Source organism: Cotesia glomerata, linkage group LG6 (genome assembly GCF_020080835.1).
Source record: "Cotesia glomerata isolate CgM1 linkage group LG6, MPM_Cglom_v2.3, whole genome shotgun sequence".
Classification (NCBI taxonomy): Eukaryota; Metazoa; Arthropoda; class Insecta; order Hymenoptera; family Braconidae; genus Cotesia; species Cotesia glomerata.
In genome coordinates this window covers 23,740,625-23,764,438 of record NC_058163.1, presented here as the reverse complement: position 1 = coordinate 23,764,438, position 23,814 = coordinate 23,740,625, and the positions used below count along the sequence as shown (strand labels likewise).

Sequence of the window (23,814 nt, the reverse complement as noted above, 5' to 3'; positions counted from 1 at the left end):
ATTAGTTAATAATTGTATATAAAAATAAAATGTTGCATTTTAAATATTCAAATAAATATTTGGGTATAAAAATATTATATTATATCAATAAAATATTAATTTTAGTAAAATTAATTTCTTATTTACATTTATTCATTTATTAAACAATTATATTTACAAATAATAAATAATAATAAATAGTTTTATTTGCACGACTTTCGTCTCTTACAAAGTTTTTACATATTTTGTATCTGTATATTAATTATATATATTATTTCTCTTTCCATTTAATCTTTCTATTTTTCTCTTGTTTGCACGTCGTTGTTCTCGTTACCCTCCTGCCCCAAACTCCGCAATCCCATTTTTTCCCTTAGGATCTCTTCAATTTTTCTGAAGACCGTGCATGCTCTCACGTCTATTCTTCCCTTTAGTAGTTCTATTAGTCTTTCTTCTACCTTTTCATTTTCTAAATCTTTCCATTCATTTAAGAAACTCTTTCCTTCTTCTCCTACTTTTTCATATATTTCTTCACATTTCATTGTATGTATCAGGGTTTTTTTTTCCCCCTCACATACTCTGCATCTCCAATCGTACCCTCGCCCATGTTTCCTTGTCTTCTCCACTTATTTCATCTTTTCTCCAATAGTAGTTTTTATTTTTGTCTATTTTTATTTTCTTTTATATTTACAAATATTTATTAGTTATTAAAAAAAAAAAAAAAATGAAATAGCAATGATGTTATTCTGAAGAATGAAATGATGTCAATTATTTATGTAAGTTAAGATTATTAATGAAGAAATTATATAAATATAATGACTTTATTTACGTATTTTTAATTTACATCTTGAGTCATTTTTCACAATTGTATTTAAAAATTTTTTTATTTATTTTTATGTTACAAGAAGATTATTGAAGATTAATTTTAGCTTGTATTATTTATACGCCTAGAACGATGAGGTGGATAAACTTTCCGAGACTTGGATTGTTCTAATTTTTCCACGTATGCGTAGGCTTGTGTCTCACAACTTGGCCAAACTTCATGAGTTACTTGATTCAGAGTGTATAGTAATGTTTCGACGGTCATCTGGGTTACATCAACAGCTGGTTGTCCCTGTGTTATGCGATGCAGCAAGTCATAGAGTGCCCTGAAATATAATTTATTAAAATAATGACATTAAAAATTTTTTAGAATTTTATAGCTATGAAATTATTGATATTCAAGTTAACTGTCACTTGACAATTTTTTAATTTTATTTAACAAAGATTTTTTCCAAAAATAATTTTTAAAAAATTGCGTTTTAAAATTTTTTTTAATTTCTAAATGTCGATTTTTTTTTTCTTATTTTTTTGCCATAATTTATTTGTTATAAAATTTTTTAAATTATTAAATATGTGCTACATTAATTTTCATATGAAATTATAATGAGAAAAATTTAATAAAAAAAATCCACGTGTGATAATTATAAATGAAAAGTAAATTAGCAGACATCTGACAATTTTTAGGATTTTTCTTGTTAAAAAAATGTGATAGAAAAAAATTAAAAGAAATATTTTAAAAACTATAAGTGCAATTTTTTAAAAATATTTTTTCAGCTCGAATTTAATTACTTAAAAAATTTTAACTAAATTACTTAAAAAATTGTTAATATCAGCTGATTTTACTGTTATAAATTATAAAAAATTACCAGTGGAAATTTTTATAAGATTTTTATAAAAATTAAGATAATACTAAAGTTAGCCGACGTTTTTAATTTTTTATTGCTTTTTCATTTATTAAATTAATGAATAAATGATTAATGATTAAACTACAAAATATTTTTAAAAAATTACTCCTAGTTTTTCAAATTTTTTACAAATGAATTTTTTTTTTAATATTTATGTAATAATTTTTTCAATAAAAAAAAATTCTAGAATTTTAGCTGACATCTAAAAATTTTTATAATTTTTTTTTTATTAAAAAAATTATTAAGTCAATAAAAAAAATTTTCATTTGTAAAAAGCTTGAAAAACTATAAGTGCAATTTTTAAAAAACATTTTTTAGTTTTAATTAAATATATTTTAATTGAATTTAAATAGTTCTAATTGAAAATCATTAAAAAATTAAAAACGTCGGCTAACTTATAATAATAAAGTTAGCCGACATTTTTTATTTTTTTATTTTGCTTAATTTAGAAATTATAACTAAAAAATATTTTTAAAAAATTGCACTTATAGTTTTCGAAGTTTTTAACAAATGAAAAAATTTTTTTGTAATAATTCTTTAATTAAAAAAAATCCTAAAAATTTTTAGATGTTGGCTAACTTTATTTTCATGCTAACTTTAGTATATATCATGCATTTTTTTGTTAAAATTAAGAAAAAAAAAGAAATGAGAATAACAATTAAAAGCCGACATTTAAAAGTTTTTATAATTTATTTTGTCACAATATTATTTTAAAAAAATTTAAAATGTAGAAAATTAAAAAAATTACACGTGCAATTTAAAAAAAAATATTTTTTTAATTGTAATTGGATTAAAAAAAAATCAAAAATTGTTGAATGTCAGCTAATTTAAGCATCAATAAATAAAAATGATAATACTGAAGTTAGCCGACGTTTTTAATTTTTTGAGTTTTTTTTAATAATTAAATTAGAACAAAAAAATATTTTTTAAAAAATTTCACTGCTAGTTTTGAAAGTTTTTTAAAAATGAAAATTTTTTTTAATTTTTTTGTAATCATTTTTTTAATAAAAAAATTAGGAAAACGGTTGACCCTAAAGGCCATCCCTGCAACTTCCCACTAATTCCGTTAATACCTGGCCGCTTTTTTGAGCTCTTCGAGCTTAAAAGTACAATCTGTGTGTTGTTTTAAGCTCTCCGAGCTCAAAAAGATACCTTTTTTATGCTTTTGAGCTCTTTGAGCTCAAAAGTCTGATAGAAGTTTCATAGAAAACTATTTTTTGAATGTTCATACCGCAATAACTTTTGAATGAATGAACCGATTTTTATGCGATTGGCGGCATTCTACGCAGTTTTTTAAGCCTCATAAAGAATTTCTAAGTTTCAATTGGTCAAATTAGAAATTTCGGAGTAACTCTGAAAAAACACTTTTTTCGGTTTTCTTTCGTTCACACTGATAGAAGGATTTATTTGTATTAAAAAAATATTTGTTAATAGTTAACAAATCATTTATTAGAGACCATTTTTTAGTATCAAACAAATATTTCTTAGTATTTAAAATGATTTGTTTGTATTTAATAAATCAGATATTCATTTATTAAATATTAATAAATCTTTTTAAATACTAAGAAATATTTGTTAAGGACTAAAAAGTGGTCTCTAATAAATGATTTGTTAAATATTAACAAATATTTTTAACTATAAACAAATCCTTTTATCAGTGCACGATATCTCTCGAACGAATCAACCGATTTTGACCGTATTGGCGGCGATCGACGTGGTTTTTCAAGGTTGAGAGCTGATTAGTTTTTGGAATCGATCGGTTGAGCCGTTTAAGGGGAAATACGTGTAGAAGGCCGTTTTCATGCTGATTTTCATTAATTTTTTTAAGGTATAAGAAATTAATATTATTTATTGAAACTATCAGGTCATTTTATACATCTATTTATGAGTATTTTTTCGTATTAAACAACAATATAAGTTAACAAATAGCGGAGATATCAGCTGATACACATCGTAGGTTGTCATCCGATTTAGCAATCTGTGTGCAGTTTGGAAGCCACAATTTTTATTTGAAATCAATGGCACAGAAAAATTACTTCATTTATGTGTGTATCTTCCATATGAACCTCAATTCCACAAAAAAAAAGTAAAAATTTCCATTTTTCACAGGGCTGTGAAATTAAGTCGTGATTTTTTACCACTTTTTCATACATTGTCTATTAAAAAAAAAATAGTTTAAATAAAAATATCGCTTTCGATTGAGGTTCATATTCAAGGTAATTGTATAAAGAAAATTATAAGCCATATCGCAAGATGATTGGTTTAAAACTCTTTGAGCTAGACTGCACACAGTTTTGAAAAAACTCGTTTCGAGAAAAACGCGTTTGAAAAAAAAGTGACAGAAAAAGTTAATGTAAAATAGTATTAAAGTAATTAATAAATCGCTTATAACTTTTGAACGAATGGAAATTTTGACTTTAAATTTTCAATCTATATTTTTGAATAGTTTTACAAGCGATTTATAAAAAAAAAAAAATTGAATCGTTTTAAGCCTGTACTCGTATTTCCCCCTAAAAGTTATCCCAAAAAAACCACTTCAGAAAAAAATTTTTTTCCTACTTTTTTTTAGATTTCTCCAAATTTCTCCAAATCTATCGGTCCGAATCGGTTCAAATTAACAGGAAATCTAAGTTCGGTGAAGCCCTTTCGAATGGCACCAACCGCGATGAAATCGGTTCAACCGTTCAAAAGTTATAAGAGGTTTACATACTTACACACACACACACATAGTGACACCCTCGCGGGAATAGTCAGGAAAGCTTCCTAGGACCTCAAAACGTCGAGATCTGATGAAAACTCGATTTTCGAAAAACGGGGTAAAACCAATATAATAACTTCCCGATTTTTGAAAATTTTCAATTTTCTTAGCGGGAAGTTAAAAAAAAAATCTAAAAATTTATGACACTGAAGTTGACAGACATTAAAAATTTTTTTAGAATTTTATGGCAATTAAATTATCATAAGAAAAATTTTATTAAAAAGTTTCACATGTCACAATTAATAAAAATTGTAAGTGAAAATGTTTACAAGCATTTTTTTGGTGTAATTAATTTGTTAAAAAAATTTTTTAAATTGACAGCTGACGGCTAACTTCAGTATCATAAAAATTTTTAGATGTCGGCTAGCTTTATTTTCATATAAAAATGTAAATTAAAAATAAAAAAAATAATTACATGAAATCGCAATCAGCTGATTGTTCGCGCAAAGGATGATCTTCAACTTCAGAAATAATTTTAAGCGCTTCAGGTATCATAGTATCAGTATTATTAAAATATCCAGATTTCAACCACTCATCTAATTGTACTTTTTTCACCGTAGAATTTTTCTTGGCAGCTAAATGCAATTTATTAATCATCGTTCTGACAGCAGCCGGTGTTTTATATGGAAATTCTTTCGCGATATTTTCAATGTCTTTATAACCATATTTTTTAAGCGCTCTTAATAATGTTGTTTTCTCTTGTTCGTCCCAATGTTTACGTTTGTAGTATGTATTTGTGTTTGATTGTGAACTATTTTGATTATTATCATCACTCATATTTTTTTTTTTAATTACACTTCTTAAAAAATAAAATTTTTGCAAGCTCACTTCAACTATTTACTAAGGAGTAATAAATATAAATAAACACAAACTGTCAAAATAAAAATAAAAGTGAGGTTAAAATGACATTTTCAACAGAAGATAAATTAGCGCCCTCCCCTCGCGGTTTTTGAAATACCGTAAATTTTCGGTATTAATGCGTTTACTGTAAATTTACCGTTATAATTCTGAAATAATACGGTATTTCTGTGGTCATTTTGGCCAGTTTTTATACGCTTTATATATTAGCTTCACTTGTATGTCAGTTTGTCAGTATGTCAGTAACTCTCCGTGGGTAATCTGCGCGCCTGCGGCCTTCCTTGGTTCTGGTAGCCGTTTCTCAGGCTCCCTCTCCGAAATCGAACTCTGATTCCCCGTATTTATAATATTTATAAATAATTATTGCACGCCTCATAGCGCGAAGCGCGTGAGGTTGTGCTTTATACTCGACTCGTCAAGGTCAAGCAATTTTGTGATCTTTAAATGTCTCTATCACAACCATATTACACTTATACAATAATATAAGTAGATGTACACGGAGAAAACACTTAAATTAAACCATCTTTTATTTTCTAAAATCATTTCATGTAGCTATTTTGAAAAAAAAAACGTTTTGAAAAAAATTTTACGTGGACGTCCGGATGTCACCCCATTTTGGATGTACCAATGATTACTCCCGAACAAATTGATATTTCAAGACCGGACTTTTTTTATTAGTTTACGAATGCGATGAACTGGGTCCGTATTTCATATCAGTAGCCTAGTTACGTATTTTTTTTTTTAAATTGAATTTTTATTAAAATTTATTACGATATAACCGTACAAAGACAAACGAATTTTTCTTATTTGTCACGTGAAAACTATGGCGCCACTTGATAAAGCTAGATTTTTTTAGACTGCGTGCGCATATAACAAGAAAAAAGGGCGCTGATATTTAAAAAAAAAAAAATACTCTGTAAGAAATTAATTAATTATAATTTTCTTTTTTTTTATCAGTTACAAAATTTATTTTTTCTTAAAAAATGAATGAGCGTTATGAGGCGTGCACTTTTGGATTTTCCAAACTTTTTTTTATTAGCTTCACTTGTATGTCAGTATGTCAGTATGTCAGTATGTAACTCTCCGTGGGTAATTTGCGCGCCTGAATATTTTTGATAATCAACAAATAATAGTTTAAAAAAACTAAAAAATCACGCTTTTATAAATAAACCAAACTAAAAGGTATAAAATAAATAATAGTTTAAAGAAACTAAAGACACGTTTTTTATAGAAAACCAAACTAAAAAATAGAAAATAAATTTAAATTAAGAATAGTGTTAAAAATTTCAATAAATATAAATTAATAATAGTGTAAATAAAAAAAATGTATTTTATTTTAAAAAAAGCGTGGGGTGCTTTTTAAGATATTATCAAAATGATAATCACTCTACTCATATCTGTCAATAAAATATTTATAACTATTGACACCATGCACCTCACGCTTTTTTTAAAATAAAATACATTTTTGTTATTTACACTATTATTAATTTATATTTATTGAAATTTTTAACACTATTCTTAATTTAAATTTATTTTCTATTTTTTAGTTTGGTTTTCTATAAAAAGCGTGTTTTTAGTTTTTTTAAACTATTATTTATTTTACTATAGTTATGCAGCATTTCTACCGTACTTTTGCTGCAAAGTTCAGAAATAATACTATAAAATTACTGTAAAACTCTAGAACTTTTACCGTAAAAAATTTATGTATTAACTATAATATAAATATAATTTTAAAGTAATAAAATCGTATTTCTACGGTAAAAATACCAAAGATATACTATAATTTTGCCGCGTTTATACTGACATAATTAAAGATATAATGCTTTCTACCGTAAGATGGACGGCTGTGTTAGCTCTGATAGCTCAAGTGGTAGAGCATTCGGCACGTAACTAAATGATCTGAGTTCGAATCCCGGTCTAGACTAAAAAAAATTATTAATAATAATAACAATCGAGAAATTAGTTTATCAACCTCTTAAAAATAATTCACGATAATTTATAATATTATAAAAAAAAATTTCAAGCTATTGAAAAATAGTAGTAAAGCAGCATATTTTTGGTATTTTGCCGATATTAGAAAGTAGGGATCTTCTTTTCCGGTTTTTTGCTGCAATAATACCGCAGATATACAGAAATATGCGGTATATTTACGGTTTAGATGCTGTAAATATACCGAAACTTTTCTATTGTATTGCCATAAATATTCTGAATTTATTTCGTAATTTTTTCATAATAATTCGACAAAAAAACTGGCTAAAATAACTGAAGTATTACGGTAAAAATACAGCATTTATATCGTATAGATACCAAATCTTTACGGAATTTCCAAAACCGTGAGGGTCTATTGTCGGAAGAAAAGTTATACAGAGAGAAAATATAAATAAATTTAATAAATTTAAAAATTTAAAACAAGTGAAGTTTGTGAAGTTAGAGCACACTGAATTTTATTTGTAGACAATTACTTGCAATTGAAAAATAAATAATTAGAGAAAACTGATAATTATTTAAACAGGTACTAATAAATTTTATATTTTATGGACGAAATGACATTGAATTTACCGTTTGGTCTAATCATGTCAGTTAATATTCAATATTATTATTTATGGTACGTGTAAATTGTATAAGGAAAAAAAACAATTTTACATTCGTTTATAAATCAAGTAAGTTAAAAGAAGAATATTAGTCTTCACTAACTATTCAAATTTACAATACACGCTTATAATAATAATAATAATAATATGAATTATTTATATTTTTTAGTAATATTTTTTGTGATTAAATATTCAACTGAATTAAAACCAACAGAGGTTATTAAAACTGACAAAGGTCCAATTCGGGGTAAAATTTTACGGACTGTTGCAAAAAAAATTCCATTTTCGAGTTTTGAAGGCGTTCCATATGGCAAACCTCCAATTGGTCCTTTGAGATTTCAAGTAAATTATATTTCTTCTCATATATAATATTAATTAATATGTTTAATATTAATTAAACTCTTACAGCCTCCAGAAGAAGTTGATGAGTGGAAGGATGTCCGTAATACAACTAGAGAAGCAAGTGTTTGTCCTCAATGGAATTATCGTGACAATTTCTACGATGGACATGAAGACTGTCTCTACCTTAATGTTTACACACCTAAAGTTAGTATTGTTGATTAGTTATAATAATTTATAATTTAGCAGATATTTGATAATTTAAAGAATTTTTTTAAAAAATAAATTATGGTAAAAAAAATGAAAAAAATAAAATTGACAAGTAGAAATTAAAAATGCAATTTTATAAAAATAATTTTTTCAAGAAAAATTGTATATTTTGAGATACGCCCTTTCGGTTCTAGTAACGCGATTTATTTGTAATAAAAATTTTAAAAATTGTTAGATGTCTGCTGATTTCAGTATTATAATTGTAATAATAAATGAATGTTGTGTAAATTTAAAAAGATCAATTCTACGGATAATAAATTACGCGCCGTAATGGTCTGGATTTACGGAGGAGCGTTCGTTATCGGATACGTCAATAGAACATTATATGGTCCAGATTTTTTAATCGAAGATGACGTTGTAGTTGTTGCGATGAATTATCGTCTAGGAGCTCTTGGATTTTTGGCACTGAACATTTCAGCTGCGACTGGTAATGCGGGATTGAAGGACCAGGCTCTTGCGTTGCGTTGGGTGAAGCGAAACATTGATAAATTTGGAGGTGACCCTAATCGGGTTACTATTTTTGGACAAAGCGCTGGGTCTGCAAGTGTTGGGTTCCATGTTTTATCCCCTTTTTCTAAAGGTAACATTAATAACAAAATTAAAAAAAATTTAACTTGAATCAAAAGAATAATTCTTAAACCAAAAAAATAATTTTGAAGAGTTTCATTGTCTTGAATCAAGACGAAAAATTCTTGAAACAAGTAAAATTCACTTAAGAGGGTATTCTGGTCTAGAAATTTGAAAAAATGGATTTTTTTTTTCATATTTTCAAATCTTAATAAGGGTTTACATTTTTTCTCTCTCTCGCCCTCTATTGGACAAACGAAAGTATCTCTGTCATACTTGTACAACAAATGGAATCTTAAAACGCATTTTATGGATAAATAAATGAAAATTTTCCAAAAAAGCGCTTATTCGCTCTTCGATAGATAATTTAATTATCTATCGAAGAGCGAAGCGTTTTTTTTCGAAATTTTATCACATACATGAAAAAAACACGTTTGAAAATCAACTATAAACCGCTTTTAACTTTGAAAATATCCGGCCCGGCCGGAACTAGACCGCGAAAGGGCGTATATCTTAAGATACGCCCTTTTGGCTTTAGTAAGTCAAAAATTTTTTTCTGTAGATCTTTACGTTTCGAGCGGTTCTAAAAAGAATAGCAAAAAAATTATTTTTTATACGCTCTTTTGGCATGGAACCCTATCTAACTGCTGTTATACGCCCTTTTGGCATTAGGTACGCGATATAATTGTATTACTTTGAGTAGATAATAGATAGTTTGCAAAATGCACTTGAAAATGATAATGTAAAAATAGGTACTATCTGCAGATAGATTTTAGTTAAATTCCAAATGGACGCCACTTCTATGTAAGATGGGACTGACGAGCATGCGCGCGGTGCTGACAACCATCTGAGACAAATAAATCTCAGATGGCTCTGAGCCCCATCTCGGATTGAACTGAAATAAACGAAAACTGTACCTACTACAGTCTACATAGAAGTAGTAACCATTTGTAAATTTTTTAAACTATAAATGGAACTAGGTTCCGTCCAACATGGAAACCAATTAAATCTCGTTTTTTCCGTGTACCAATATCTTGAAGCAAATTTGATGATCTAAATCATTTTTGTACATCAGGCACTGTCCCACAAAATATCATCGGTATTATCAAAGTTTAATTTTCAGCCATGGTCATAGTTTATAAATTTTTTTGTCATTATCTAGTTAAAAAAAAAAATTAACAAATCTTTTTTTTTACTTTTATAATCTTAGACACAGATGATCCTGACGATGGAGATGGCATTGGAGTAATACTCTGATGAATTTATTTTTCCTTAATTTTTTATTAGTTTTCTCACTTAGATAAATATTTGTTGACATAAATCAAGTTGTGGAGTGATATTCTATTACCTTTGCAAATTTTTTTCTTACTCTGACCCATAATTGATAATAAACCGAAAAAACAGGATACGCCTCATGGTTTTAGAAAAATGTTTTCTTAAAACCATAAGGGCGTATCACAAAAAAAATTTTTTTTTTCGTTTTTTCCATAGACGTTAATATTTTCAACATTTTTACATTGATTGGAGCAAAAATAGTATTTTCTTACCTAGGGCAGGAAAATAAGAAATGTCTCAGATTACATGTAATTGTTGACCGAGGCGAAGCCGAGGTCGACAAACATGTGATCTGAGGCTTTCTTATTTCCTGCCCATGGTGAGAATACTATTTTTCTCCTCGACGAAGGCGGAAAGCGGCATTTTCATTTGGCGCAGCGGGCGGAAAATTGACGCTTTCCGCCCGGAGGGGAGAAAAATTTTTTTTTATACGCCCTTATGGTCCTGCAGAACCATAAGGGCGTATATTTTGAGATACGCCCTTACGGTTCTAGTAACGCGAAATTTTAAAAAAATGATATGTCATAAAGAAGTTTCACTTCTTACCTGTGTACTCTGGTACACTCACATTTTTTTTTCTGCCTTCCGGCCGGAAAGTGGCAACTTTCTGGCCGCTGCGCTAAACAAAGTTACCACATTCCGGCTACGTCGAGCAGAAAAATAGTATACACACCTTGGCCAGTAAAAAGTAAAGCCTCAGATCACATGTTTGTCAACCTCGGCTTCGCCTCGGCCAACAATTACATGTGATCTGAGACTTTTCTTATTTTACTGGCCTAGGTATGTAATATACTATTTCTGTGTGTACTTAGGATTATTTCATGGAGCTATACAAATGAGTGGAACTCCCTTGAATTTTTGGGCGTTTTATCGACCAGGCGAAGCTGTTTCACGAAGTTTTTATCTCGGAAAAATATTAGGAATTATTACTGACAATAAAACAATTCTTTTAGAACAATTAAAAAATGTCACGGCTGAACAAATTATTAGAGCGACAAAAAATATGACCCTTGTAATTATCAACATTTTTTTTTTATAAATTGAAAAATCTGAAATTAATAGGAATAATTAATAATTTAAAATTTAATTACAGCTTGACTTACCATTTAATCCAACGATCGAATACCCTTCAGTATCAAAGACTCCATTTTTAAACGAATGTTCAGTAAAGAAATACGAGTCTGGTGACTTCAATCACGTCCCGCAAATAATCGGCTTCGTTGATTTAGAAACATTAGCGTTTGTCACAGACGTTACGATTTTTTTGCATTCTGTAAATCAAACGATTAATAAATTAATCAATCTACCGGGAATAAGAAATATTTTAAACTTAGACAAACTGAAGGATACAGTATCAACAGGCCTAGTTGACGTAGGTACTTTAACGGTCGATGTAATTTATGTATTATCGGACTTGACCACAGATATAGCTTTCAAGGACGGTATTGACCGTACTCAGAAATATTTGATCAAGAACAATAAACAACCGATTTATTACTATCAAAATTCGTTTGATTATCCTCAAGCACTCCACAAAGTTAAAGGAAATTTATTGAATGGTACAGTTCACGTTGATGACATTCCTCATGTTTTTTGGGTGTCTCATAGGAATCAAAGTCTTAATCCCCAGAGTTCTATCAGCAAGCAGCGCAGTAAGATGGTTAAACTCTGGACTAATTTTGCTAAATATGGGTAAATTATTTTTATAATTTATAAAAATTAAAATTTACAAGAATAAAAATTGATAACAATTAAAATTTTGAAAAATAAAGATTTGTAAAAATTGGAATTAACAAAAAATTAAAATGTATAAAAATTAGAATTGATCAAAATATAAATTAATAAAAATAAAAATTTATTAAAATTAAAATTTTGAAAAATAAAGATTTGTAAAAATTGGAATTAACAAAAAATTAAAATGTATAAAAATTAAAATTTACAAAAATAAAAATTGATAAAAATTAAAATTTGCAAAAATAAAAATTAATAAAAATTGATAAAAAATTAAAATTTATAAAAATTAAAATTTCCGTCGCCTAGGACCAAATAGTTGAGGCGACATTCAATAAATAAATAAAAAAAACATTTTTAATTTAAAAAAATTATAATTTATAATAATTCACTTACTTTTGATCATCAGGAACCCGACACCAAATGCAACAGATCCAATACTAGGAGATTTAAACTGGCCGGCGTCAGATTCCGATGGTACTTGCTTGGAAATAAATAAAAATTATTCTATTGGAAAAAGACCAATCAAACCTGTGCTGAAACGTATACAAAAGTTACTTGATACTTTTCGCTCTGCAGATAATGGATGTTAATTTTTTTTGCACATTCGATTTTATCTATATTTATTTATAATCACTGAAGGAATAATTACTTGAAACTTATCAATAACTATGAATTATTCAATGTCTAAAAATCTTTATGATTTTTTTACAAAATTATTATTATGATTATTATTATTAAATAAAAATTTGTTCAAAAAATAAAAAATTAATGATTATTGTTACACGGAAAAAAATAAACTATAAAATTCACTCAGATTTCGGTTAATTTTTATAGTTTCAAATAGTACAGCGGACATCGGGGTGGCACAAATGTAAATATTACAAAAATTTAATATCGAAAATGTGATTAGTAGCTGTCACTATAGTAAATAACGACTCTCTCATCTTAAAAAATTACAATCTACTATTACTTTGTTTCAGGCGTTGGTTTAAATTTAAACCAACCCTAGCGGTTTCACCGCCACGGTTATAATATGGTCAATTCACGGTCAAACATTAGTCTATATGAAGTGATTTAACGGTTTACATTAGGTGTCATTGTGAACAATTTTGACGATTGATTTACCGACTGTACATCCGAGAAATACCTTTTTCTGCGAGTGAACTTACGGTGATCTGACCGACATTTGACCATCAATTCACCCGCATATAACTGACAAACAACTAGCTCATTACGGTCGATTTACCGTGTCATCGTAGGAATCCGATTAAAGAAAATAGGTGTATTCACCCAGAATAATCGATATTAAGCTCGTATAATGTTCGCGTATACGATAATATTAAAAAAAAAAAAAAAAAATTCAATGTAAATTCACTTCGCCCAGACCGGGGATCGAACTCGGATCATCTGATTGACAGTCAAGGGATTTTCCTGTAATGCTATCCCAGACGTGCATTAAAGATGCATTTTAATCACCATCTATTTTACGGATACTTAATTTAGTTTTGATAATTATTTCTATTCCATGAATTCTAAATAATAAATCATTCTGTGAATTTATCACCCAAAATAAATGCATTAAATTTTATTAATCAAAAAAAATTTTTTTTTTAATTTCATGAAGCTACGTTGAATTTAAAATTTCATAAAAAAAAAATCCTGAAATTTCACAAAAATTTATAAAAGGTGTTTTTTTTTATATCAAAAATTATAGTGACTGAATCCTTTTTCAAATTATTTTTATTAACTATTTATTTATATTTTATTAGCCTCATATATTATTTTATAAAATTTTTTTACATTTACAAATAAAACTTCACCCAGCAATTTATCAATGGATCGTTGGTATAAAATTTCTTCTTTACCGTTACTATCTTCTTTACCGCCATTTGACCTGAAATTCGCTCGCAGACTACCGTGGATTCACCACCGAAATACTTTTTATTCACCGAATTTTTACTAGTCATTCACCGTTGTATTTATGTCTGAAGACAATCAAGGGGTCGGAAAATCATAGTTATTAAGTGGGAAAAAAATGGAGAAAATCTTGTGAATGTTCATTGTATGAACCATGCAATTACCGTCAGAACTTTTCACAACTTCACTTATTTTTCACCGTTGAACGACGGTGGTTCAACCGCAAATAGACTTTTCTTCCCTCCGGGCGGAAAGCATCAATTTTCCGCCCGCTGCGCTAAATAAAAATGCCGCTTTCCGCCTCCGTCGAGGAGAAAAATAGCATTTTCACCACGGGCAGGAAATAAGAAAGCCTCAGATCACATGTTTGTCGACCTCGGCTTCGCCTCGGTCAACAATTACATGTAATCTGAGACATTTCTTATTTTCCTGCCCTAGGTAAGAAATATACTATTCTTTCATCGGTAAAGTGAATTCACCGTAGTTTGGCCGTCACCAGGTATCCGCTAGGGAATATAGCCAAAATAGCCAAAAGATGATGTATTCGACAGAAGATAAATAAGCGCTCTCTATTGTCGGAAGAAAAGTTGCATAAAGAAAAAATATAAATTTTAAACAAGTGAAGTTACCGCACTGAATTTTAATTGTAGACAATTACTTGCAATTGAAAAATAAATGATTAGGGAAAACTGATAACTTCATGCAATTGTACTAATAAGTTTCATATTTAATGGACGAAATGACATTGAGTTCACCGTTTTGTCTAATCATATCAGTTAATATTGAATATTATTTATGATACCTATAACTTGTATAAAGAAAAAAAATTTTTCACATTTGTTTATAAATTAAGTAAGTTAAAAGAAAAATATTAGTCTTCACTAAATATTCAAATTTACAATACACACTTAAAATAATAATATGAATTATTTATATTTTCCAATAATATTTTTTCTGATCAAATATTCAGCTCAATTAAAACCAACAGAAATCATAAAAACTGAAAAAGGTCCAATTCAGGGTAAAATTTTACAGACTGTTGCAAAAAATATTTCTTATGCGAGTTATGAAGGCGTTCCATATGGCAAACCTCCAGTTGGTCGTTTAAGATTTCAAGTAAATTATATCTCTTCACATGTATAAAATTAATCATTTTAATTAATTTAAGTTGAATATTAATTAAACTTTTACAGCCTCCAGAAGAAGTTGATGAGTGGAAAGATGTCCGTAATACAACTAGAGAAGCAAGCGTTTGTCCCCAATGGAATTATGAAGACAAGTTCTACGATGGACATGAAGACTGTCTTTACCTTAATGTTTACACGCCTAAAGTTAGTATTGTTAATTATAATTAATAATTATTTATAAACAATACTAAAAGTAACCAGTTAAAATTATAACATCTAGAAATTAAAAAAAAATTACAAGTGCAAATTTGAAAAAAAAAATGTTTTTTTTTTATAATTTATTTGTAATAAAAATTTTAAAATTTGTCAGATGTCTGCTGATTTCAGTATAATAATTGTAATAATAAATGAATGTTGTGTAAATTTAAAAAGATCAATTCTACGGATAATAAATTACGCGCCGTAATGGTCTGGATTTACGGAGGAGCGTTCGTTACCGGATACGTCAATAGAACAAGATATGGTCCAGATCTTTTAATCGAAGATGACGTTGTAATTGTTGCGATGAATTATCGTCTAGGAGCTCTTGGATTTTTGGCACTGAACATTTCAGCTGCGACTGGTAATGCGGGATTGAAGGACCAGGCTCTTGCGTTGCGTTGGGTGAAGCGAAACATTGATAAATTTGGAGGCGACCCTAATCGGGTTACTATTTTTGGACAAAGTGCTGGGTCTGCAAGTGTTGGGTTCCATGTTTTATCTCCTCTTTCTAAAGGTAACATTAATAACAAAATTAAAAAAAATTCAACTTGAATCAAAAGAATAATTCTTAAACCAAAAAAATAATTTTGAAGAGTTTCATTGTCTTGAATCAAGACGAAAAATTCTTGAAACAAGTAAAATTCACTTAAGGGAGTATTCTGGTCTAGAAATTTGAAAAAATGGATTTTTTTTTTCATATTTTCAAAGCTTAACTTTGAAAATATCCGGCTCGGCCGGAACTAGACCGCGAGAAACTTTACGCGAGACTTTAAACGTGTTTTTCTTGAAACTGTCTTTTTTAAAACAAAACCCACGATTTCTCAAGTTCTTCTGAACCGAATTACTTAAAATTTGGTGTAAGTCTTCTTTATAGACTTCTCTGTCGCGTGAACTATCCTTATCCCCAAATTTCAATACTTACTATTTTTAAAAAAATCGGAAAACTCAAAAAAAGTGGTACAAAAATTAATTTTTTTTTCAGGCAGTTGCTCTTCTGTGAAAAAAAATTTTTTTTCAACTTTTTTTTTTCTTGTATTCCTGAAATATTAATAAATATCTTATAAAAAAATGAATAGTAAAAATATTGATTGCCTTTTTTTTTACGGGACTTAAAAAATTACCTTAAATTTAAGCTTCTAGACCAGAACACCCCCTTAAATTAAAAAAATTAGGAAAACGGTTGACCCTGAAGGCCATCCCTGCAACTTCCCGCTAATTCCATACTTAGGCGCTTAAAATCGCACCAATGACATTTTTGAGCTCTTCGAGCTCAAAAATACAATTTATGGGTTATTTTGAGCTCTCCGAGCTCAAAGAGATTGCTTTCCTATGCTTTAAAGCTCTTCGAGCTCAAAAGTCTGATAGAGATTTGATGAGACACTATTTCTTGAATTTTTAAACCGCAATAACTTTTGAATGAATAAACCGATTTTTACGCGGTTAGAAGTATTCGACGCAGTTTTTCAAGCCTCACAAAGAATCTCAAATTTCGAATTGATCGCGCTAGGAATTTTGGAGTTATTCCGAAAAAACACTTTTTTCGGTTTTCTTTCGTTCACGATATCTCTCGAACGAATCAACCGATTTTGAACGGATTGGTGGCGATCGACGTGGTTTTTTGAGGTTAAGAGCTGATTAGTTTTTGGAATTGAACCTTTGAGCCGTTTAAAAGTTATTCCAAAAAAACCACATTTGAAAAAAATTTTTTTTTCTAAGTTTTTTTAAGATTTCTCAAAATCTATTGATCTGAATCGGTCCAAATAGTTTTTAAAATCTAAGTTTGGTCAAGCCCTTTCGAATGGCACCAACCGCGATGAAATCGGTCAAGCCGTTCAAAAGTTATAAGCGGTTCACATACTTTCACACACACACACACACACACACACACACATACAGATACCGTGACAACCTCGCGAGGATAGTCAGGGAAGCTTCCTGTGACTTTCAAATGTCGAGATCTGATGAAAACTCGATTTTTGCAAAACGGGGTGAAAACAATAACTTCCCGATTTTTGAAAATCTTCGATTTTCTTAGCGGGAAGTTAAAAATTTTTTAAGTTTAAGAATTTTTCTACTCAAATCAGGAAGATGAAGCTCTCCAAAATTATTCATTTTTCGGTGTATATTTAGGATTATTTCATGGAGCTATATACATGAGTGGAACTCCCTTGAATTTTTGGGCATTTTATCGACCAGAAGAAGCTGTTTCACGAAGTTTTTATCTCGGAGAAATATTAGGAATTACTACTGACAATAAAACAGTTCTTCTAGAAAAATTAAAAAATGTCACGGCTGAACAAATTATTGAAGGGACAAAAAATATGACCCTTGTAATTATCAACATTTTTTTTTTATTAATTGAAAATTCGAAATTAATAGGAATAATTAATAATTTAATTACAGCTTGACTTACCATTTAATCCAACGATCGAATACCCTTCAGTATCAAAGGCTCCATTTTTAAACGAATGTTCAATAAAGAAATACGAGTCTGGTGACTTCAATCACGTCCCGCAAATAATCGGGTTCGTTGATTTAGAAACTTTATCATTTGCCTCAGACGTTACGACTTTTTTGGAGTCTATAAATCAAACGATTAATCAATTTATCCATCTACCGGGAGTAAACACTATTTTAAACTTAGACATACTGGAGAATATAGTGTCAACAGGCCTGACTGATTTGGGTACTTTAACGGTCGATGTAATTTATGTAGTAACGGACTTGACCACAGATATAGCTTTCAAGGACGGTATTGACCGTACTCAGAAATATTTGATCAAGAACAGTAAACAACCGATTTATTACTATAAAAATTCGTTTGATTATCCTCAAGCGATCCACAAAGTTGAGGGGAATTTTTTAAATGGTACAGCTCATTCTGATGACATCGCTCATGTTTTTTGGGTATCTCATAGGAATCAAAGTCTTAATCCCCAGAGTTCTATCAGCAAGCAGCGCAGTAAGATGGTTAAACTCTGGACTAATTTTGCTAAATATGGGTAAATTATTTTTATAATTTATAAAAATTAAAATTTACAAGAATAAAAATTGATAATAATTAAAATTTTGAAAAATAAAGATTTGTAAAAATTGGAATTAACAAAAAATTAAAATGTATAAAAATTAGAATTGATCAAAATATAAATTAATAAAAATAAAAATTTATTAAAATTAAAATTTTGAAAAATAAAGATTTGTAAAAATTGGAATTAACAAAAAATTAAAATGTATAAAAATTAAAATTGATCAAAATATAAATGAATAAAAATTAAAATTAATAAAAATTGATTAAAATTAAAATTTTGAAAAATAAAGATTTGTAAAAATTGGAATCAAAAAATTAAAATGTATAAAAATTAAAAATATAAAAATAAAAATTGATAAAAATTAAAATTTGCAAAAATAAAAATTAATAAAAATTGATAAAAAATTAAAATTTATAAAAATTAAAATTTCCGTCGCTTAGGACCAAATGGTTAAAGCGACATTCAATAAATAAGTAAAAAAAAAAATTTTTATTTAAAAAAATTATAATTTATAATAATTCAATTACTTTTGATCATCAGGAACCCGACACCAAATGCAACAGATCCAATATTAGGAGATCTAAACTGGCCTGCGTCAGATTCCGATGGTACTTGCTTGGAAATAAATAAAAATTATACTATTGGAAAAAGACCAATTAAACCTGTGATGAAACTTGTACAAAAGTTACTTGATACTTTGCGCCCTGGAGACAATGGATGTTAATTATTTTTGCACATGCGTTTTTATCCATATTTATTTATAATCACTGAAGAAATAATTACTTGAAACTTATCAATAAACATCAATTATTTAATATCTAAAAATCTTAATGATTTTTTTATTACAAAATATCAATTTTTTTTGTTAAAGAATTAACGATTATATCGAACAAGCTTTGCGGAGTTGAACTAACAATCGACAAAGATTGTCTAAGAACATTTTGAACCGCATAGTTATTTTTACACTTCTCTGTTCCATTGTCGTACTCATATCCGAGCTCGCAAACACAATCAAAACTTCCTGGCAAATTAACACAAACTGTATGAGATTCTGGCCAACAATCATGAAGATTTGTCGAACATTCATCAATATCTATGCATAGTCCAAATTTTGACGACCATTCGTATCCTGGTTCGTCACAATCGCAGGTTAAATTCAATTTATTGCTTATCAGTGAATTGAAGTTGTAATTATTTTCGAATGGGAAATAACAATTATTATATTCTGAAATATTTTAAGTTTATTTAATTTGGAATTACATTAAATTAAAATTTGTATTATTATGGATAAAAATTTTTTAGTTATATTTAATTGATAAAATAATGCTAAAATTTCAATTTAAAAAATTTGTATTTGTAATTTTTTTGAATTTCTACACATGAAATTTTTTTAAGAAATTTTTTAACTAATAAATTATAGTAAGAAAAATTTATTCAAGAAATTCTATTTTTAGAAACTCAGAAAAATTATGAGTACAATTTTTAATAAATAATTTTCTAGGCCTAGTTAATTATTAATAAAAAAATAAAAAAATTTTTAAATGTCTGCTTAATTTAATTTCTTAAAATTTTATAATAGGGTAAAAGACCCCATTAGTGGCGGGGACCCCATTACTGACACTTTCTTTGATTTTGTTACTTATTCAATTAATGAAATCGTTAATTTCAATAATGAATGTATTATTTCTAATCTTTAAAACCTTTAGATCAAAAAAATGTTTAATTTTTATTCCAAGTAGAACATTTTTTCATTGAAAGAAAAAGTGCCACTAATAGGGGTTAAAGGTGCCACTAATGGGGTTTTTTACCTTAATTGTTTTTTTTTGTTACCTTTTTTACTATTAATCAAGCATGGATTCAATAGACTTTTAGAACAATCCAAAATACTAGAAACATGTTTCAAAGGGCAGCAAGGATCAGGACAAAAGCTATAAAATGCGCATGCAAATGGTATTTTATCATCAGCTCGTGGGTCTTTATTATTAGTAAAGTATTTATCATCAAGACAATTAGCAAAATTATCACAAGATTCATTAAAATGTTTCATTTCTGGTCTATTCAATATTGTGTACCAGCATAAATAATAACTGACAGATGTTCGCCATTGAAAACGCTCTACAATATTACAATTCAAAATAACAATTGAATTTGTTTGACCATGTATACAATATCATGATTTAAATTTTACAGTCTAAGTAATTATTATTAGAGAATAATATAGAAATATTTATAGAGAAGAAATCTATAAATATATCTTCACTTTAATAGTTAAAAAAAAATTAGAAAAACGGTAGACCCTGAAGGTCATCCGTGCAACTTCCCGCTCATTTCATACCTAGGTGCTTAAAATTGCTCTAATGATGTTTTTGAGCTCTCCGAGCTCAAAAATACAATTTATGTGTTATTTTGAGCTCTCTGAGCTTAAAGGGATAGCTTTTCTATGCTTTTGAGCTCTTCGTGCTCAAAAGTCTGATAGAAGTTTGATAAAATACAATTTTTTAAATTTTCAAACTGCAATAACTTTTGAATAAATGAATCGATTTTTACGTAGTTAGCAGCATTCAACGCAATTTTTTAAGCCCCATGAAGAATCTGTAATTTTAGTTTAATCAAACCAGGAATTTCGGAGTAATTCTGAAAAAACACTTTTTTCGGTTTTCTTTCGTCAACGATAACTCCCGAACGAAAGAACCGATTTTGACTGGACCGGCGGCGATCGACGTGGTTTTTTAATTTTAAAAGCTGATTAATTTTTGGAATCGATCGGTAGAGCTGTTTGAAAGTTATTCCAAAAAATGTCGTAGTTATGTTGAAAAAATCCTTGTTTCCAAATATTTCGTCGAGGATATCTCTCGAACCAATCAACCGAATATTACGTTATTGACGGCGATCGACGCGGTTTTTTAAGTTCTAGAAATTATTCTATTTCACCAAAAACGATCCGAAAAGAAATATCGAAGTTATGTGAAAAAAACACTTTTTTCGGTTTTCTTTCGTTCACGCTATCTCTCGAACGAATCAACCGATTTTGACCGGATTAGCGGTGATCGACGTGGTTTTTCAAGCTCAAGGGCGGATCAGTTTTTGGAATTGATCGATGAAGCCGTTTAAAAGTTATTCCAAAAAAACCACTCAAAATAAATTTTTTTCCGATTTTTTTTTAGATTTCTCAAAATTTCTCAAAATCTATCGGTCCAAATCGATTCAAATTCATAGGAAATCTAAGTTTGAGGGAATTCTGTAGAACGCCGTTTGGTAGATTCTGATCGGTTCAATCGTTCAAAAGTTATAAGCGATTCACATACTTACACCCACACACACACACACACATACATACAGACATAGTGACAACCTCGCGGGGATAGTCAGGGAAGCTTCCTGTGACCTTTAAACGTCGAGATCTGATGAAAACTCGATTTTTGCAAAACGGGGTGAAAACAATAACTTCCCGATTTTTGAAAATTTTCAATTTTCTTAGCGGGAAGTTAAAAATTAATAATAATAATAATAAAAGAAGAAGAAGCAGAAGAATAAAAAAAAAAGATAAAGAAGAAGAAATACCAAGAGGTCCTTGAAACGGTGAATAATTATCACGCGATGATTTGCATTGATTATCAAGGACATTTATTTGCTGATTATGAGTTTTCCTACTCCAATTATTTTTAATAATCACATATAGAATATCATCAAGCCGCTTTGGTGACGTTTTTTTAATCATACTGTCAACGTACTTGAGACACTGAAAAAATCCGCCATTGCAGTACTTCAGTACTTGCCAATGCAGGGAATTTAACCTGGGCTTAGCAAACTCTTGGTACAATCTACTACTACTTGTTTTTTCGTAATCACTCATATTTCTATAATAACGCCGATCAAAGTCGTTGAACTTGTGATCACGGATGTAATAAGCTGCGTCACGAATAGTCTCTTCGACGTCCCAGTTTAAGAAGAAAGACTCGTCCAAGTTTTCATCTTGAGTCAACAGGTATAAGTCACTCCACGTTTTATTAATAGGAGCGCCTACTATAGGATTGTAATCTTCTGTTTCATCTTCGCTGGATATATTAGTAACCAAATTATTAAATTTAAGAGGAACTCCTAAAAGCGGATCGTCATATTCTTCCCATGTGTCTCCTATTTCTAAAGATTTATTCACTAAAGATAAACTATTTATTATTTTAATTATCATTAATGTGATGAATACTTGAACCACGGCCATAATTCACTTAGAATACAACCAAGTTAATTTATTTGAAGATAGCTGTAAGTTAAAATAGGAAATTAAGTAAATTACTTCAGTTTATTGAAGAAGAAATTTTAATCTATACTAGCAACCTTGCAGTCACTATGTGACTGCCGTGACTCGTGAACTATGAATAAATAAAATTTTGCTTTAAGAAATAATGAATTTTGTTGAATTGCACTGTACTTTTTTAACTATTGAAATTTTTAAAGATATAAGCTCATCCCGATGTTACACTCATCAAGAGCTTTCATTTGAGTACCCACATGCATTTTTGATATATTTTTCATATATACATATATATAATATATATAAATATATGAAAAATTGTTGTGGGTACTCAAATGAAAGGTCTTGATGAGCACAACATCGGGATGAGCTTATATCTTTAAAAATGTCAATATTTCACAAGATACAAAGTCATTTCTTCATTATTGATAATATTTTTTAAGATATAAGCTCATCCTGATGTTACACTCATCAAGAGTTTTCATTTGAGTACCCACATGCATTTTTTATATATTTTTCATATATATATACATATATATAATATATAAATATATAAAATATATAAAAAATTGATATGGGTACTCAAATGAAAGGTCTCGATGAATGTAATTTCGAGAAGAGCTTATATCTTTAAAAATGTCAATTGTTCACAAGATACAAGGTCATTTCTTAATTATTCACATTTTTAAAAATATATATGAAAAATATATAAATATATGAAAAATAGATGTGGGTACTCAAATTAAAGGTATCGATGAGTGTAACATTGGGATGAGCTTATATCTTTAAAAATGTCAATATTTCACGAGATACAAGGTCATTTCTTAATTATTGACATTTTTAAAGATATAAGCTCATCTCGATGTTATACTCATCAAGAGCTTTCATTTGAGTACATGCATTTTTTATATATTCTTCATTTATGCATATACATATATAATATATATAAATATATAAAAAATTGATGTGGGTACTTAAATGAAAGGTCTCGATGAGTGTAACATCAGGATGAGCTTATATCTTTAAAAATGTCAATAGTTCCCAAGAGATTTGTTAAATCGCACTTTACTTTC

At 28.6% G+C, this 23,814-nt stretch overlaps 3 protein-coding genes across 3 annotated transcripts; 1 reads left to right on the top strand and 2 right to left on the bottom strand.

The window, feature by feature from the left end:
• Positions 1 to 881: 881 nt before the first annotated feature.
• On the bottom strand, positions 882 to 5,332 carry LOC123267582. The gene is made up of 2 exons (XM_044732298.1): positions 4,877 to 5,332; positions 882 to 1,124 (listed from the first exon to the last, which is right to left on the bottom strand). The coding sequence occupies exons 1-2, from the start codon at positions 5,236 to 5,238 to the stop codon at positions 902 to 904; spliced, it is 585 nt and encodes a 194-aa protein (XP_044588233.1). The 5' UTR covers positions 5,239 to 5,332; the 3' UTR covers positions 882 to 901.
• Positions 5,333 to 7,871: 2,539 nt separating this feature from the next.
• On the top strand, positions 7,872 to 19,314 carry LOC123268078. Its single transcript, XM_044732961.1, has 14 exons — positions 7,872 to 7,979; positions 8,080 to 8,252; positions 8,319 to 8,456; positions 8,757 to 9,099; positions 11,234 to 11,433; positions 11,515 to 12,113; positions 12,562 to 12,740; positions 13,247 to 13,254; positions 14,991 to 15,188; positions 15,266 to 15,403; positions 15,632 to 15,974; positions 17,591 to 17,790; positions 17,864 to 18,462; positions 19,030 to 19,314. Exons 1-14 carry the CDS (start codon positions 7,922 to 7,924, stop codon positions 19,211 to 19,213), a joined length of 3,360 nt encoding a protein of 1,119 aa, XP_044588896.1. The 5' UTR covers positions 7,872 to 7,921; the 3' UTR covers positions 19,214 to 19,314.
• On the bottom strand, positions 19,269 to 22,708 carry LOC123268077. The gene is made up of 4 exons (XM_044732960.1): positions 22,051 to 22,708; positions 20,320 to 20,604; positions 19,381 to 19,714; positions 19,269 to 19,278 (listed from the first exon to the last, which is right to left on the bottom strand). Exons 1-4 carry the CDS (start codon positions 22,706 to 22,708, stop codon positions 19,269 to 19,271), a joined length of 1,287 nt encoding a protein of 428 aa, XP_044588895.1.
• Positions 22,709 to 23,814: the final 1,106 nt, after the last annotated feature.

Bases quoted from the DNA above. Each gene is read 5' to 3' on its own strand.
- LOC123268078 (XM_044732961.1), top strand. From the start codon at position 7,922: ATGGTACGTGTAAATTGTATAAGGAAAAAAAACAATTTTACATTCGTT. The intron at 15,404-15,631 runs GTTAGTATTGTT...AAATTTAAAAAG, and splicing joins TTAATGTTTACACGCCTAAA to ATCAATTCTACGGATAATAA. The intron at 17,791-17,863 runs GTAATTATCAAC...ATTTAATTACAG, and splicing joins GGACAAAAAATATGACCCTT to CTTGACTTACCATTTAATCC.
- LOC123268077 (XM_044732960.1), bottom strand. From the start codon at position 22,708: ATGGCCGTGGTTCAAGTATTCATCACATTAATGATAATTAAAATAATA. The intron at 20,605-22,050 runs GTATTTCTTCTT...GTAATATTGTAG, and splicing joins ACCGTTTCAAGGACCTCTTG to AGCGTTTTCAATGGCGAACA. The intron at 19,715-20,319 runs GTAACAAAAAAA...AAAATATTTCAG, and splicing joins CTTGATTAATAGTAAAAAAG to AATATAATAATTGTTATTTC.
- LOC123267582 (XM_044732298.1), bottom strand. From the start codon at position 5,238: ATGAGTGATGATAATAATCAAAATAGTTCACAATCAAACACAAATACA. The intron at 1,125-4,876 runs GTAATTATTTTT...ATTATATTTCAG, and splicing joins TCAGCTGATTGCGATTTCAT to GGCACTCTATGACTTGCTGC.